The sequence below is a fragment of the Garra rufa genome, chromosome 10 (assembly GCF_049309525.1).
Source record: "Garra rufa chromosome 10, GarRuf1.0, whole genome shotgun sequence".
Lineage (NCBI taxonomy): Eukaryota > Metazoa > Chordata > Actinopteri > Cypriniformes > Cyprinidae > Garra > Garra rufa.
In genome coordinates, this window is record NC_133370.1 from 12,463,055 (window position 1) to 12,475,231 (window position 12,177).

The window sequence follows — 12,177 nt, forward strand, 5'->3', positions numbered from 1 at the left end:
TTTACCAACGATTACCTTTAGTTTGTCAAAATATTGCACCCTTTCCTGCTTACTAAGTCCTTCTCTATATGATTTAGCAGCTTTCACACGTTTTTTCAGTGGTTTAGACGGCATAAATGAGCTGAACAACATATTCAGTAGTACATTAACCATGAAATCCATGCTGTTGTTTACATCCAAGTATCGCCAATATGGCCACACATCCGGGTAACTGACCAAACTCAAACCCTATATATATTATACACTTACATTAGCTTAGCTAGCAAGAAGATTTATCCATGAAAGCATTTAAATATCACGCTAATAAAATATATTATTTGGAGACATAGAATAACAGCTAGTAGCTATTTTTAAATATATTTTATGCAAGTTGTCCACTGTACTGTTATAAAGATCTCACTGATTTACATTACAAGCTATGAGAATGTTGTATTAATATTCACTGCTGCACTGTTTACATCATATTTTTATAATGAGCAGCCCAACAGAACAGATTAATGTATTATTACTAGTGTTTCCTAGACATTTTAAACTGTACAAGAAGAATGTGCTTCATTTCTGCCTGCACACATTTTTGAGAAGACACCTCTTGCGTATAGTGATCTTTGGAATGGCTGTAAGTGACAGGATAAACAGCATCTCGTGCGTTTTTGCTCAGGGGTATCATGCAATACACCCCCCGAGCGCACGGATGCGCACACGCGTTGCCACAGCAGCGGACGTACCCGTGTGACGCAGGCGAGCTCCACACACACTCTCCGGTAGCACAACAATACAAGCTCGCGCCGCTCCCCCTCTTTACGCCTCGCTCTCGTTATGGCGGACGGCGAGCGGTCCCCGTTGCTCTCGGATCTCGGCGATGGAGCTTTGGGCAGTGGTAACGGCGGGGTGTCTCCCGGAGCAGCTCCACACGGTGTTCCGAACAAACCGCAGAGTGAGTAACGAGCGCGGCTCTTTTCTGCGCTGTCACGGGCCCGCGCATACACACACATACACTCACGCACGCACGCAGTTACTCCACTGCATTTACTACGATTTAGGTTAGGTGCAGGTTCTGTGCGGTTAGTCATGGTTTATTTTGCACGCTGGTGATGATGGAGGCAGGAGCCGAACTGCTGGTTTTCTGGCAGATCGCAGCAGAGAGTGTGTTCGTACGTGCACGCGCACGGTCACTGTAGCTGATACATGATGCTGCGCGTATAATAATGCAGTCGTATACGATACACCTGCGTGCGGAGGGTGATGATATTAATGTGTTAAACAAATTATTACAACAATATAAAATGAAAAAAATGTCATCCATCAGACAGGCTGTTACGTAGCTAATGAATGAGCATCACTGTTGGGTTGTTCAGGTATGTTTACTGTTGTTATCGGCCTTCCCGCGACAAATTATAAGAATAACAGAGGAATATTTTCTTAAACTATTCATATGACTGAGGACGACTGTACAGGGTTTCAGTATCACCATTTGACCACATTTACCGGTGAGTCGGCGTCTCTGCATTACACATTTACAGTAATCTGCCGTATCCGCTAACTCCAGCTACACCCAGACACATTTGATTGGCACATCTTTGGACCATTCAGAAAGCCTGAAATTGTTGCCTGAGGAGACCTCAACCAATCACTGCGCAGAGCGGGCGGGGCCAATATAAAGTTACTAAAGGGCGTGTTGATGATGTTGGTGTGGTGATTTATAACTGATGTGGTGATGCTGGTGAAATTTTATGCAAACAAACAAGGTTTAAGTTTTATCACACACACGTTGGGTTTTATATGAAGTTTATGACTTGATTTTGTAAGATTTCAAATAGTAAGAACTATAAATAAGTTTTAACATTTTCACTGTATTTGTTAGGACATTTCAAACATGTTCTTTGGCCCCCACAATTATAGGCAAATGTGTACATGATCTACTAGGCACATTCCAGCAGTCTCCTAATAAAGCTCCTTTCAGCAGATCTCGAGACTAAATCTGATTTTCTTGTTAATCCTAATGGCCAGGGTGACAGAAAGCTCTTTCAGTTTTCCAAAGTGCAAGTTTAAGTTTTTAGCTTTGTGAGGTAAATTAAACTTTTATGTTTTATGCCTATTTATGAGCTTTCTTGTATATATGTGGCCAAATACCACAAAACTAGTCATAAGGGTAATTGAGATTTAAACATCACCTGAAAGCTGAAAAAAATAAGCTTTCCATTGATGTATGGTTTGTAATATTTGGTTGAGATGCAACTATTTGAAAATCAAAATATTGAGAAAATCACCTTTAAAGTTGTCCAAATGAAGTTCTTAGCAATGCATATTACTAATCAAAAATTAAGTTTTGATATATTTATGGTAGACAATGTACAAAATACCTTTATGGAACATGATCTTTACTTAATATCCTAATGATTTTTGGCATAAAAGAAAAATAGATAATTTTGTCCCATACAATGAATTGTTGGCTATTGCTACAAATATACCCATGCTACTTAAGACTGGTTTTGTGGTCCAGGGTCACAAATGCTGAACTGTACTGTATAAATAAAACATTTACAGCATTAAAGTTGTGATTGAGATGTCAAAAAAGTAAAAATAACACATACATGGATAAATCATTTCGCAATAAGATCTATAACGTGTATTTTGATAATATAATATTTGATTAATTTTAATTTCAAACTGACTTGAATGAATGTTAATCAATTATCTTCAATGGCATTTTTTCTGTTTTTAGGCTTTCCTCCATTTCCGAGCTCGACTCAGCCCCCTGTGTTGATGGGCGAGAACCCTCCACCATATTCCCCCCTGACGTCTCCAGAGAGTGGCAGTGCCCCAGTTATCAGCTGTAGGGTGTGCCAGTCGCTCATCAGCGTTGAGGGCAAAATTCACCAGCATGTGGTCAAGTGCGGAGTCTGCAATGAAGCTACAGTAAGTTGTGACAGAGCACTATACATTTAATACATGATTTAAAACCTCAGAAAGGATTAATAAGTTAGCATGTCTGCTTTTGAACAGTTGTAAAATTCTTAGGTTTTGACTTGTTGCTTGTTTGACAGCTATAGATTCAATTCAAAATACTGTTATTGGTCATGACTGTAAACAATACGGTTTTATAAATGGCAAGAATATGCACAAATTGAGTAATTGATTAATAGATAAATGTAATCGGGTGATGGTTTATGGGCTTATTTGCGTCAGCAAATATCGATACACTACCATTCAAAATTTTGGGATCAGTCTGATTTTTTTAATGCCTTTTTTACTAATTTTGAAGAGTAGTGTATATACAGTTGAAGTCAAAATTTTACATACACCTTGCAGAATCTGCAAAATTTTAATTTTTTTAACTAAAATATGAGGGATCATACAAAATGCATGTTATTTTTTATTTAGTACTGACTTGAATAAGATATTTCACATAAAAGATGTTTACATATAGTCCACAAGAGAAAATAATAGTTGAATTAATAAAAATGACCCTGTTCAAAAGTTTACGTACACTTGATTCTTAATACTGTGTTGTTACCTGAATGATCCACAGCTGTGTGTTTTTTTTTGTGTGTGTGTGTGTTTAGTGATAGTTCATGAGTCCCTTGTTTGTCCTGAACTGCCCGCTGTTCTTCAGAAAAATCCTTCAGGTCCCACAAATTCTTTGATTTTTCAGCATTTCTGTGTCTTTGAACCCTTTCCAACAATGGCTTTATGATTTTGAGAATTTGTGGTTTAGTCAGTACTAAATAAAAATAACATGCATTTTGTATGATTCCTCTTATTTTGGTAAAATAATTAACATTTTGCAGATTCTGCATGGTGTATGTAAACTTTTGACTTCAAGTGTACATTGAATAATTCAGCATTACATACAGTACAATTAATTTGACTATTTAATTACTTAATGTAGTAACAACACACACTTTTATCTTTAGGTAACCAGAATTAACTCTGTCTCTTTTCTCTCTCTCCTCCTTTCTATTTATTTCATTAACCTTCATTCTCTCCAGCCCATAAAGAATGCCCCAGCAGGGAAGAAATATGTGCGGTGTCCTTGTAACTGTCTTCTCATCTGCAAGGTCACATCCCAAAGGATCGCCTGCCCTCGGCCTTATTGGTAAGAGAGAGAGAACGGAAGGAGACAAAGTTAAATTTGAAACAAATGAAATCTCTGACACAAAAACATCAACTTGTCACAGTCAGGAATGTGCATGTGAAGAATTAAATGTGTTTGTCTGCTTGTCTGTGAACCAGTAAGAGGATCATAAATTTGGGGCCAGTCCATCCGGGTCCAGCCAGTCCGGAACCACAACCTGCTGGAGCTAGAGTTTCCTGCGGACACTGCAGCAACACTTTCCTGGTACATACACGCATAATACAGCAACATCATCCCGTATCATTATCCACTGCAATGACATCTTGACCGAATCACTCGGCTCAGGTTCAGCATCAAGTTAAAGTCGAATATCAGATGGCTATTTATTCTTGTTTTATTTATGCTACTGCCTCACATTAGCTTCTCAACCACTTTCTTAACATTTCAGTGGACTGAATTTACTGACAGGACGCTGGCCCGATGCCCCCATTGCAGAAAAGTGTGAGTATTTCTGAGCCAACATTCACAACACATTTTGCATTTACCAAATCAATCAAACTTTTTTATTAGATGGCAAATAAGTCAGCATTTAATGTCTGTCTGTCTCTGTCAACGCCCCCTGTACACAGCTTTAGCTTCTGAAATGCATTACTGCCTTTTACTGGTTGTAATTTGTTCAATGTTGATTAATGTCCCATAACATTTTAACATCCTGTCCTCGCTTATTATATAGAGACTATAAATAAGCCAATCGTTGACTGATTCCCTCATATCTGTGGCTCTTGCAAAATGTATATTTTGTATACAAAGCAACTTTGGCTCAGCCAATGACATGAGTTTGGGGTGGGACTAACTATTTGTTCGACCGATAGACCACTGACATTTTTGTCGGCCAGCCCAGAAGTTAGCATCACCCTGGTCTCCTCAACAAAAACCAAATAGGATTTTCTATAATAATTTGGATATATGCAAAAAAATAAACTCTGACTAACATGATTCTTACATGCACTGCCGTTCAAAAGTTTAATGTTTTTTTATTAAAGTTCCATTTATTCGATGAAAAATACAAAAAAATAGTATTATGAAGTTTTATTGCAATTTAAAATAACAGTTTTCTATTTTAATATGCTTTAAAATATTGTTTCTGTGATGCAAAGCTGAATTTTCATCAGCCATTACTCTGATTTATTATCAGTGTTGCAAACAGTTGTGCTGCTTAATATTTTTTGGGACCTGTGATACGTTTTCAGGATTCTTTGATGAATAGAAATAAAAAACGACCAGATTTTTTTTGAAAATAGAAATTGTTTCTAACAGTATAAGTCTTCACTATTACTTTTTATCAATTGAATGCATCATTTATGAAAAAAAAATCTTTTTAACCAAAGAATATTTACTGACCCCAAACTTTGAACAGTAGTGTATATTGTTAAAAAAAGATCATGTGACATTAAGGAGTAATGATGCTGAAAATTCAGCTTTGCATCATAGGAATACTTTTTATTGTGAAGTTTTTGTTCATCATTATAAGTTTTACAAATGAAAACAACTTTTAGGAATTTGAAGTCTAAATACAGTTGTCAAAATAAAAGGCTAAACATAGGCTTTAAACTACACCATGATCACACGACTCTTCAAATATTACAATTAAACAAACTTATTCAAAAAACAATAAACAGTAATTATTTTTAGAATTCTGTGTTCCCATGCTGCAGAAATTCCACACTGTACCTTTAAATAGTTTGGGATGTTGCGTTGCAATAACCCTACTGATCTTCTGATTGGTCTCTTCCTCATCTTTCTTTCACCAGATCTTCGATTGGCCAGAGATATCCGAGGAGGCGGAGTTTGTGGTGTTACCTGCTGTGCTTGCTATTTAGCATCTCAGCTGCTGGTCTGATTGTGAGTGTGCACCTTAGTACTGTATATTTATTTATAGTTAAAACTTTACAATAAGGTTCAAATCATTTACATTAAATATACTGTTGATTATTGTTTCTCATCAAAGTATCTAATTGTTTACTGTTTGTAATCATACTAGTACATTTAGTACTGACCCGAATAAGATATTTCACATAAAATATGTTTACATATAGTCCACAAGAGAAAATATTAGTTGAATTTATAAAAATGACCCCATTCACAAGTTTACATACACTTGATTCTTAAAACTGGGTTGTTACCTGAATGATCCACAGCTGTGATTGTTTTGTGTTTGTTTTTTTGTTTAGTGATAGTTGTTCATGAATCCCTGTTTGTCCAGAACAGTTAAACTGCCCGCTGTTTTACAGAAAAAACATTCAGGTCCCACAAATTCTTTTTTTTTTTTTTTAGCATTTTAGTCCGTTTGAATCCTTTCCAACAATGACTGTATGATTTTGAGATCCATCTTTTCACACTGAGGACAACTGAGGGACTCATATGTAACTATTACAGAAGGTTCAAACGCTCACTGAAGCTCCAGAAGGAAAGACGATGCATTAAGAGCCGGGAGGTGAAAACATTTTGAATTTAAAAAGCAGGGTTAATTTAACTTTTTTTGTCTTCTGGAAAACATCCAAAGTATCATCTGTAGCTTCTGAAGGGCAGTACTTAATTAAAAGAAATATCATATTTAGGCAAAATAAAAAAAAAGCACACATCTTCATTCTGTTCAAAAGTTTACACCCCTGGCTCTTAATGCATTGGTTTTCCTTCTGGAGCATCAGTGAGTGTTTGAACCTTCTGTAATAGTTGCATATGAGTCCCTCAGTTGTCCTCAGTGTGAAAAGATGGATCTCAAAATCATACAGCTTAAAAAACCAAAGAATTTGTGGGACCTGAAGGACTTTTCTGAAGAACAGCGGGCAGTTTAACTGCTCAGGACAAAGAAGGGAGTCATAAACGACTATCACAAAAAAATACATAAATAAAAAAACACAGCTGTGGATCATTCAGGAAACAACAATACAGTATTGAGAATCAAGTGCATGTAAACTTTCGAATTAAGTATTTTTTTTATAAATTCAACTATTATTTTCTCTTGTGGACTGTATGTAAAAATCTTGTATGTGAAATATCTTATTCAGGTCAGTGCTAAACAAAAAATAACATGCATTTTGTATGATCCCTCCAATTTTGGTAAAATAATTACCATTTAGCAGATTCTGCAAGGTGTGTGTAAACTTTCGACTTCAACTGTATTTTTGTGAAAACTGCTACATTTTTTCAGTCAAGAGAACGGCATATATTTAAAACAGAACTCGTTTCTAACAGTAAAGACATTTATAATGTCACTTTCAGTTTGTTAAATGTGTCCTTGCTGAATAAAAGTATACATTTCTTTAAAAAAATATCTTACTGACCCCAAACTTTTGAATTGTAGTGCATGTAAAATTAACAATAACCAACATGAAATGCTCATTTGTGATGTCTGTATTTTGTTCTAAAAAGTTTGTCTTTCTCCACCTGTTTTTGTCTCTAGGCAGGGACGTGGTCCCAGGCACGTGTGTACGGGGGTATTTATGCTTCCTGGGCGGCGGTGTTGTTACTGGTGGTGTTGACGCTGGCCAGGGCACTTTACTGGAGCTGCATGAGGGTCAGCCAACCTCTCCACAACCTCACATAGAGAGAGAGAGAGAGACACAGCAAGAGAGAGGGGGGCTGAGTTTAGGGGTGGTGGGAAAAAACTAAAGTCCACAGGAAAAGAGCTAGAGAGAATCATGGTTAACTCTTAAAGCTTGATTGTGAAGGCTGTATCGAAGGGTCAAAGTAAAATCCAGGCTTGAGAAACACGTGAGAAAACAAAAAGCTATTACGGCAAAGAAGATTAGTGTTTTAAACTTATTTTTATTCGGAAGCTTTCTTTGGATGTGTTTTCATCCGTGAATATGAACCGACTTGTTACTCATGGTTACATGCAAACGTGCAGTTATGATTCCAATTGCAAACGCTCCCTCAGTTTTAACTTGTTATACACACATATAAATGATAAACAACAATGTACATCTTAAACTTACCAGTTCAACCGCATTCAAACCTTCAACACTACATTAGTTGCCTCTCTAGTGTCCAAATAAGCGCAGAAGCCTTACAAAGAAAGGAAGTACAGGTTGATTCCACTAGAGGGTGCTCCAAAACCACACACACCTGTATTTTCTGTCACATCGCGTGTTTCTCTTTTCAAACACTGCTAATCCAAATCGTTTGGACGAGAATATGATTAACAAATGCGCTGAAGCATTGTGTAACTGATTTCTCATAAACACACTCTTCAACCTCTTTTTCCTTAGTTGTGAATGTTCAAAACAGTATTTTTTTATTATAATTGTGAATTTTGTTTGTAAATATTCGTTGTTTATTTCATGAATGACTGAGCAGTTGCACTGTAGCTCTAACACGCTGTGATTCCTTTTTTATGTTTTTATTTAATTTGCAAAATCACTACTGATAATGTTTTGACTGGAATGAAGTTTGAAATGACAGCCACACGCACCTTCGAAAAGCAGAAAAAGGTTATATCTTTGTTCCAACGAAGGTCAGCTGTGTTTCATGGACTTTCTCTTCTCATGTTCATGTGAAGTTACTCGTCATTTTCAGGTACTGTAAGTTTGATTATGTTTGAACCTTGATTAAGTGATACTAATGAGATTAATCAGACACTAGATGTGGATTCTAGACTCCAAGATCGTTTTTCTCTTTGTCAGAATTCAGGTGAGGGTTTGTGTTCATAAAGGTAGAACACAGCTGAGATTATATTCCTCATAAGTATGCTAAATACATATGGTCCTAACTGCAAATCTGGACTCAGAATCAGAATCTGTATTCTGTCCATGAGAGAAAATGTCAGGTCTGGACATCTGGAATCCTAAACAGGAGGTCGGGATGTTATTTATAAAGAGCAGAAGGCCAATGATGGAGGTCTCCTCTGAATTTGTTTACACATGAGATTAAGATTACACATGATTAAAATGATGATGAAGTTATAAAACAGTGAAAAAACACTTGTGTTGCGTCTGGTTTTTGTGAAGGTCTGTCGCTGTGTCTGCAGTTGTTTTGGCACTCTTCCTCTCAATGTCTCTAGCCATTTGTCTCTTGTTTCGGGCGGATATATTATTTTCCTCGACACAGACTGATAGAGGCATGGGAAACATACAGAAACCTTTTAGAAACCACAAGTCCCCTGAGCCAGGCAGAGAGAGAGATTTGTCAGCAGTAATGGAAGAGAAAGAGCAGAGGTCTGGGGACACACACACAGATAGAGAGAGGTTTCACTCTTCTGGTGGCAAGTCAGAGGCTGATCACAAAAAAAAAAAAAATTCTGCAAGTAGAGATCAGAGAATGAGACCTCTGTGGAACAGACCAGATTTATAATATGCACACAGACACACTCTTAAAAATAAAGGTGCTTCACAATGCCATAGAAGAACCTTTTTTGTCTAAATGGTTCCATAAAGAACCTTTATCTGAAGAACATTTTTGTTTTCAACCTTTGACTGAATGGTTCTTTGTGGAACCAAAAATGGTTCTTCTATGGCATCGCTGTGAAGAACCTTTTAAACTTTTTTTGTATATGAGTTTTTGTATATAAGTTTGTATATGTGACCCTGGACCACAAAACCAGTCTTAAGTCGCTGGGGTATATTTGTAGCAATAGCCAAAAATACATTGCATGGGTCAAAATTTTTGATTTTTCTTTTATGCCAAAAATCATTAAGAAATTAAGTAAAGTTCATGTTCCATGAAGATTTTTTGTAAAATTCCAAATGTAAACATATCAAAATGTAATTTTTGATTTGTAATATGCATTGTTAAGAACCTAATTTGGACAAATTTAAAGGTGATTTTCTCAGTCTTTTTGATTTTTTTGCATCCTCAGATTTCTGATTTCAAATCGATGTATCTCAGCCAAATATTGTCCTATCCTAACAAACCATACATCAATTGAAAGCTTATTTATTGAGCTTTCATATGATGTATAAATCTCAAATTTAACCTTATGACTGGTTTTGTGGTCCAGGGTCACATATGTCTCCTCCTCTCTTGCGCTGAATTCAGTTTAGTTCAATTTAGTGTGCTTTATTGCCATGACAAGAAAAATTACACTTTCTATTGCTAATAGTATTGTGTATAATGAAAAACAGTGCAAAATAGCTGTTTTTAAATTAACTTGTTCTACAGAGCTTTCCAGGTAAGTAACATTTGACAAACATTTTCTGAAAGTATTAAGGAAGTCATTAGAATTCTGTAAAAAGAGTATTTTTGGCTTATGGCTGACATTTTTTTTTTTTTTTTTTTTTCATTGGCATAACTGAATACAGTGAGAAATGTCAAAAATAAATTAAAATATAAATAACATAATTGGAGAAAACAGCTAATATTAATGCCTTTAAAATTGTAATAAAAATATAAATGAAAAAATGTAAATGTGAATCAGTATTTACAGCAGAAATAAGGAAAATTATTAAAATGTATACATGTCAATACCGAATTGAAAGTGCAATGATAGGAGACACAATGGCAAAGCAGATCGATCAGTTTCAATTCTATAATAATCTATTGTGCTTTTACACAATAAGGTTTAAATATTTTTATTTATTTGACCAAAACTATACTGTAAAATGATTTTTCAAAGTTGTAAATAAAAAAGAAAATACTATTTATTTTTCTACTTCGAAATGTCATGTTTAATTCCTATATGTGTTACTTATGCTTTCTTTGTAGTTGTTTGTGAACTTAATTTTTAAAATATATTTTAATACACTACCAGTCTTATAAGATTTTAAAAGTCTCTTTTGCTCTCCAAGCCTGCATTTATTTAATCCAAGGTACAGTAGAAACAGTAAAATTTTGTACTATTTTAAAAACCTTTTTTTCTATTTGAATATATTTTAAAATGCAATTTATTCTTTTGATTTCAAAGCTGATTTTTTTGCATTATTACTCCAGTCACATGATCCTTCAGAAATAATTGTAATATTCTGATTTGCTGCTCAAAAAACATTTATTATCATTATAATGTTAAAAATAGCTGAGTAGATTTTTTTTCGGTTTCTTTGATGAATAGAAAGTTCAGAAGAACAGCATTAGTCTGAATGAGAAATCTTTTGTAACATTATAAATGTCTTTATCATCACTTTTGATCAATTTAAAGCATCCTTGCTAAATTAAAAATATTAATTTCTGATTATACTGACTCCAAGATTTTGAATGGCATAGTGTATAATGTTACAAAAGCTTTTTATGCCAGATAAACACTGACTCTTTGGATTTTTCTATTTATCAAAGAATCCTTAAAAAATGTACTAAACTCTTTTAAATATTGATAACAATAAAATGTTTCTTGAACAGCAAGTGAGCATATTAGAATGATTTCTGAAGGATCATGTGACACTAAAGACTGCAGTAATGATGCTGAAAATGTAGCTTTAATCACATGAATAAATTACACTTTAAAATATATTTAGAAAAAAAAAAACTGTTTTTAAATAGTAAAAATATTTCAAAATTGTACTGTTTTTGCTGTACTTTGGATCAAATAAATGTAAATAATGTAAATAAATCTGAGTAATAAACAAGTGATAAGAAACTCCTTTTCTCTGTTGTGTCTCAGGGGAGAGAGTGAGTTCCCAATGGAATCAACCCGATCTGAGATTACTGAGTTTGCAAAAACACACAAGAGCCTTTTATCCTCCTAACGTCTAACAAGATTCATCCTTAAAGATGAGCCCTGTGACCTTATGCACACACACACACAGAGTCTGTGTATGTCACGCCTGTTAAGCGCATACACTCACACTATCAGAGCTGCAAATCTCCTCCTCTCTGCTCTCAGCGTGAACAGCAATAAGCAGCTGTAAGACGGATAGAGAGGAGATCTGGGAAGAAAGGATGAGAAGCGAGAGGAGATGAGAATGAAAAGATAAGATTAACTGATGAGGAAGAGGTATAAGTAGATTTTGCACCGGCCACTTTAAAACAAACAATTCATTTAGACCATCTAATCCACACACACACACACACACACACACACACACACACACACACACACACACACACACACACACACACACACACACACACACACACACACAGAGAGAGAGAGAGAGAGTTCAGATGTGAGA

At 35.4% G+C, this 12,177-nt stretch overlaps 2 protein-coding genes across 2 annotated transcripts in view; both read left to right on the forward strand.

Moving 5' to 3' along the window:
- The first annotated feature begins 737 nt into the window (after window positions 1-737).
- Window positions 738-9,055, forward strand: pip4p1a (phosphatidylinositol-4,5-bisphosphate 4-phosphatase 1a). The gene is made up of 7 exons (XM_073849605.1): window positions 738-934; window positions 2,723-2,916; window positions 3,990-4,096; window positions 4,234-4,339; window positions 4,524-4,576; window positions 5,887-5,977; window positions 7,539-9,055. The coding sequence occupies exons 1-7, from the start codon at window positions 817-819 to the stop codon at window positions 7,680-7,682; spliced, it is 813 nt and encodes a 270-aa protein (XP_073705706.1). The 5' UTR covers window positions 738-816; the 3' UTR covers window positions 7,683-9,055.
- A 141-nt stretch (window positions 9,056-9,196) lies between these two features.
- The window catches only part of LOC141344464 (transcriptional regulator Erg), a 6,336-nt gene continuing 3,355 nt past the window's right edge, over window positions 9,197-12,177 (forward strand). Inside the window, exons 1-2 of the mRNA XM_073849357.1 lie at window positions 9,197-9,291; window positions 11,667-11,674. Coding sequence (XP_073705458.1) covers window positions 9,197-9,291; window positions 11,667-11,674 — 103 coding nt within the window. The remainder of the gene's footprint in view (window positions 9,292-11,666; window positions 11,675-12,177) is intronic.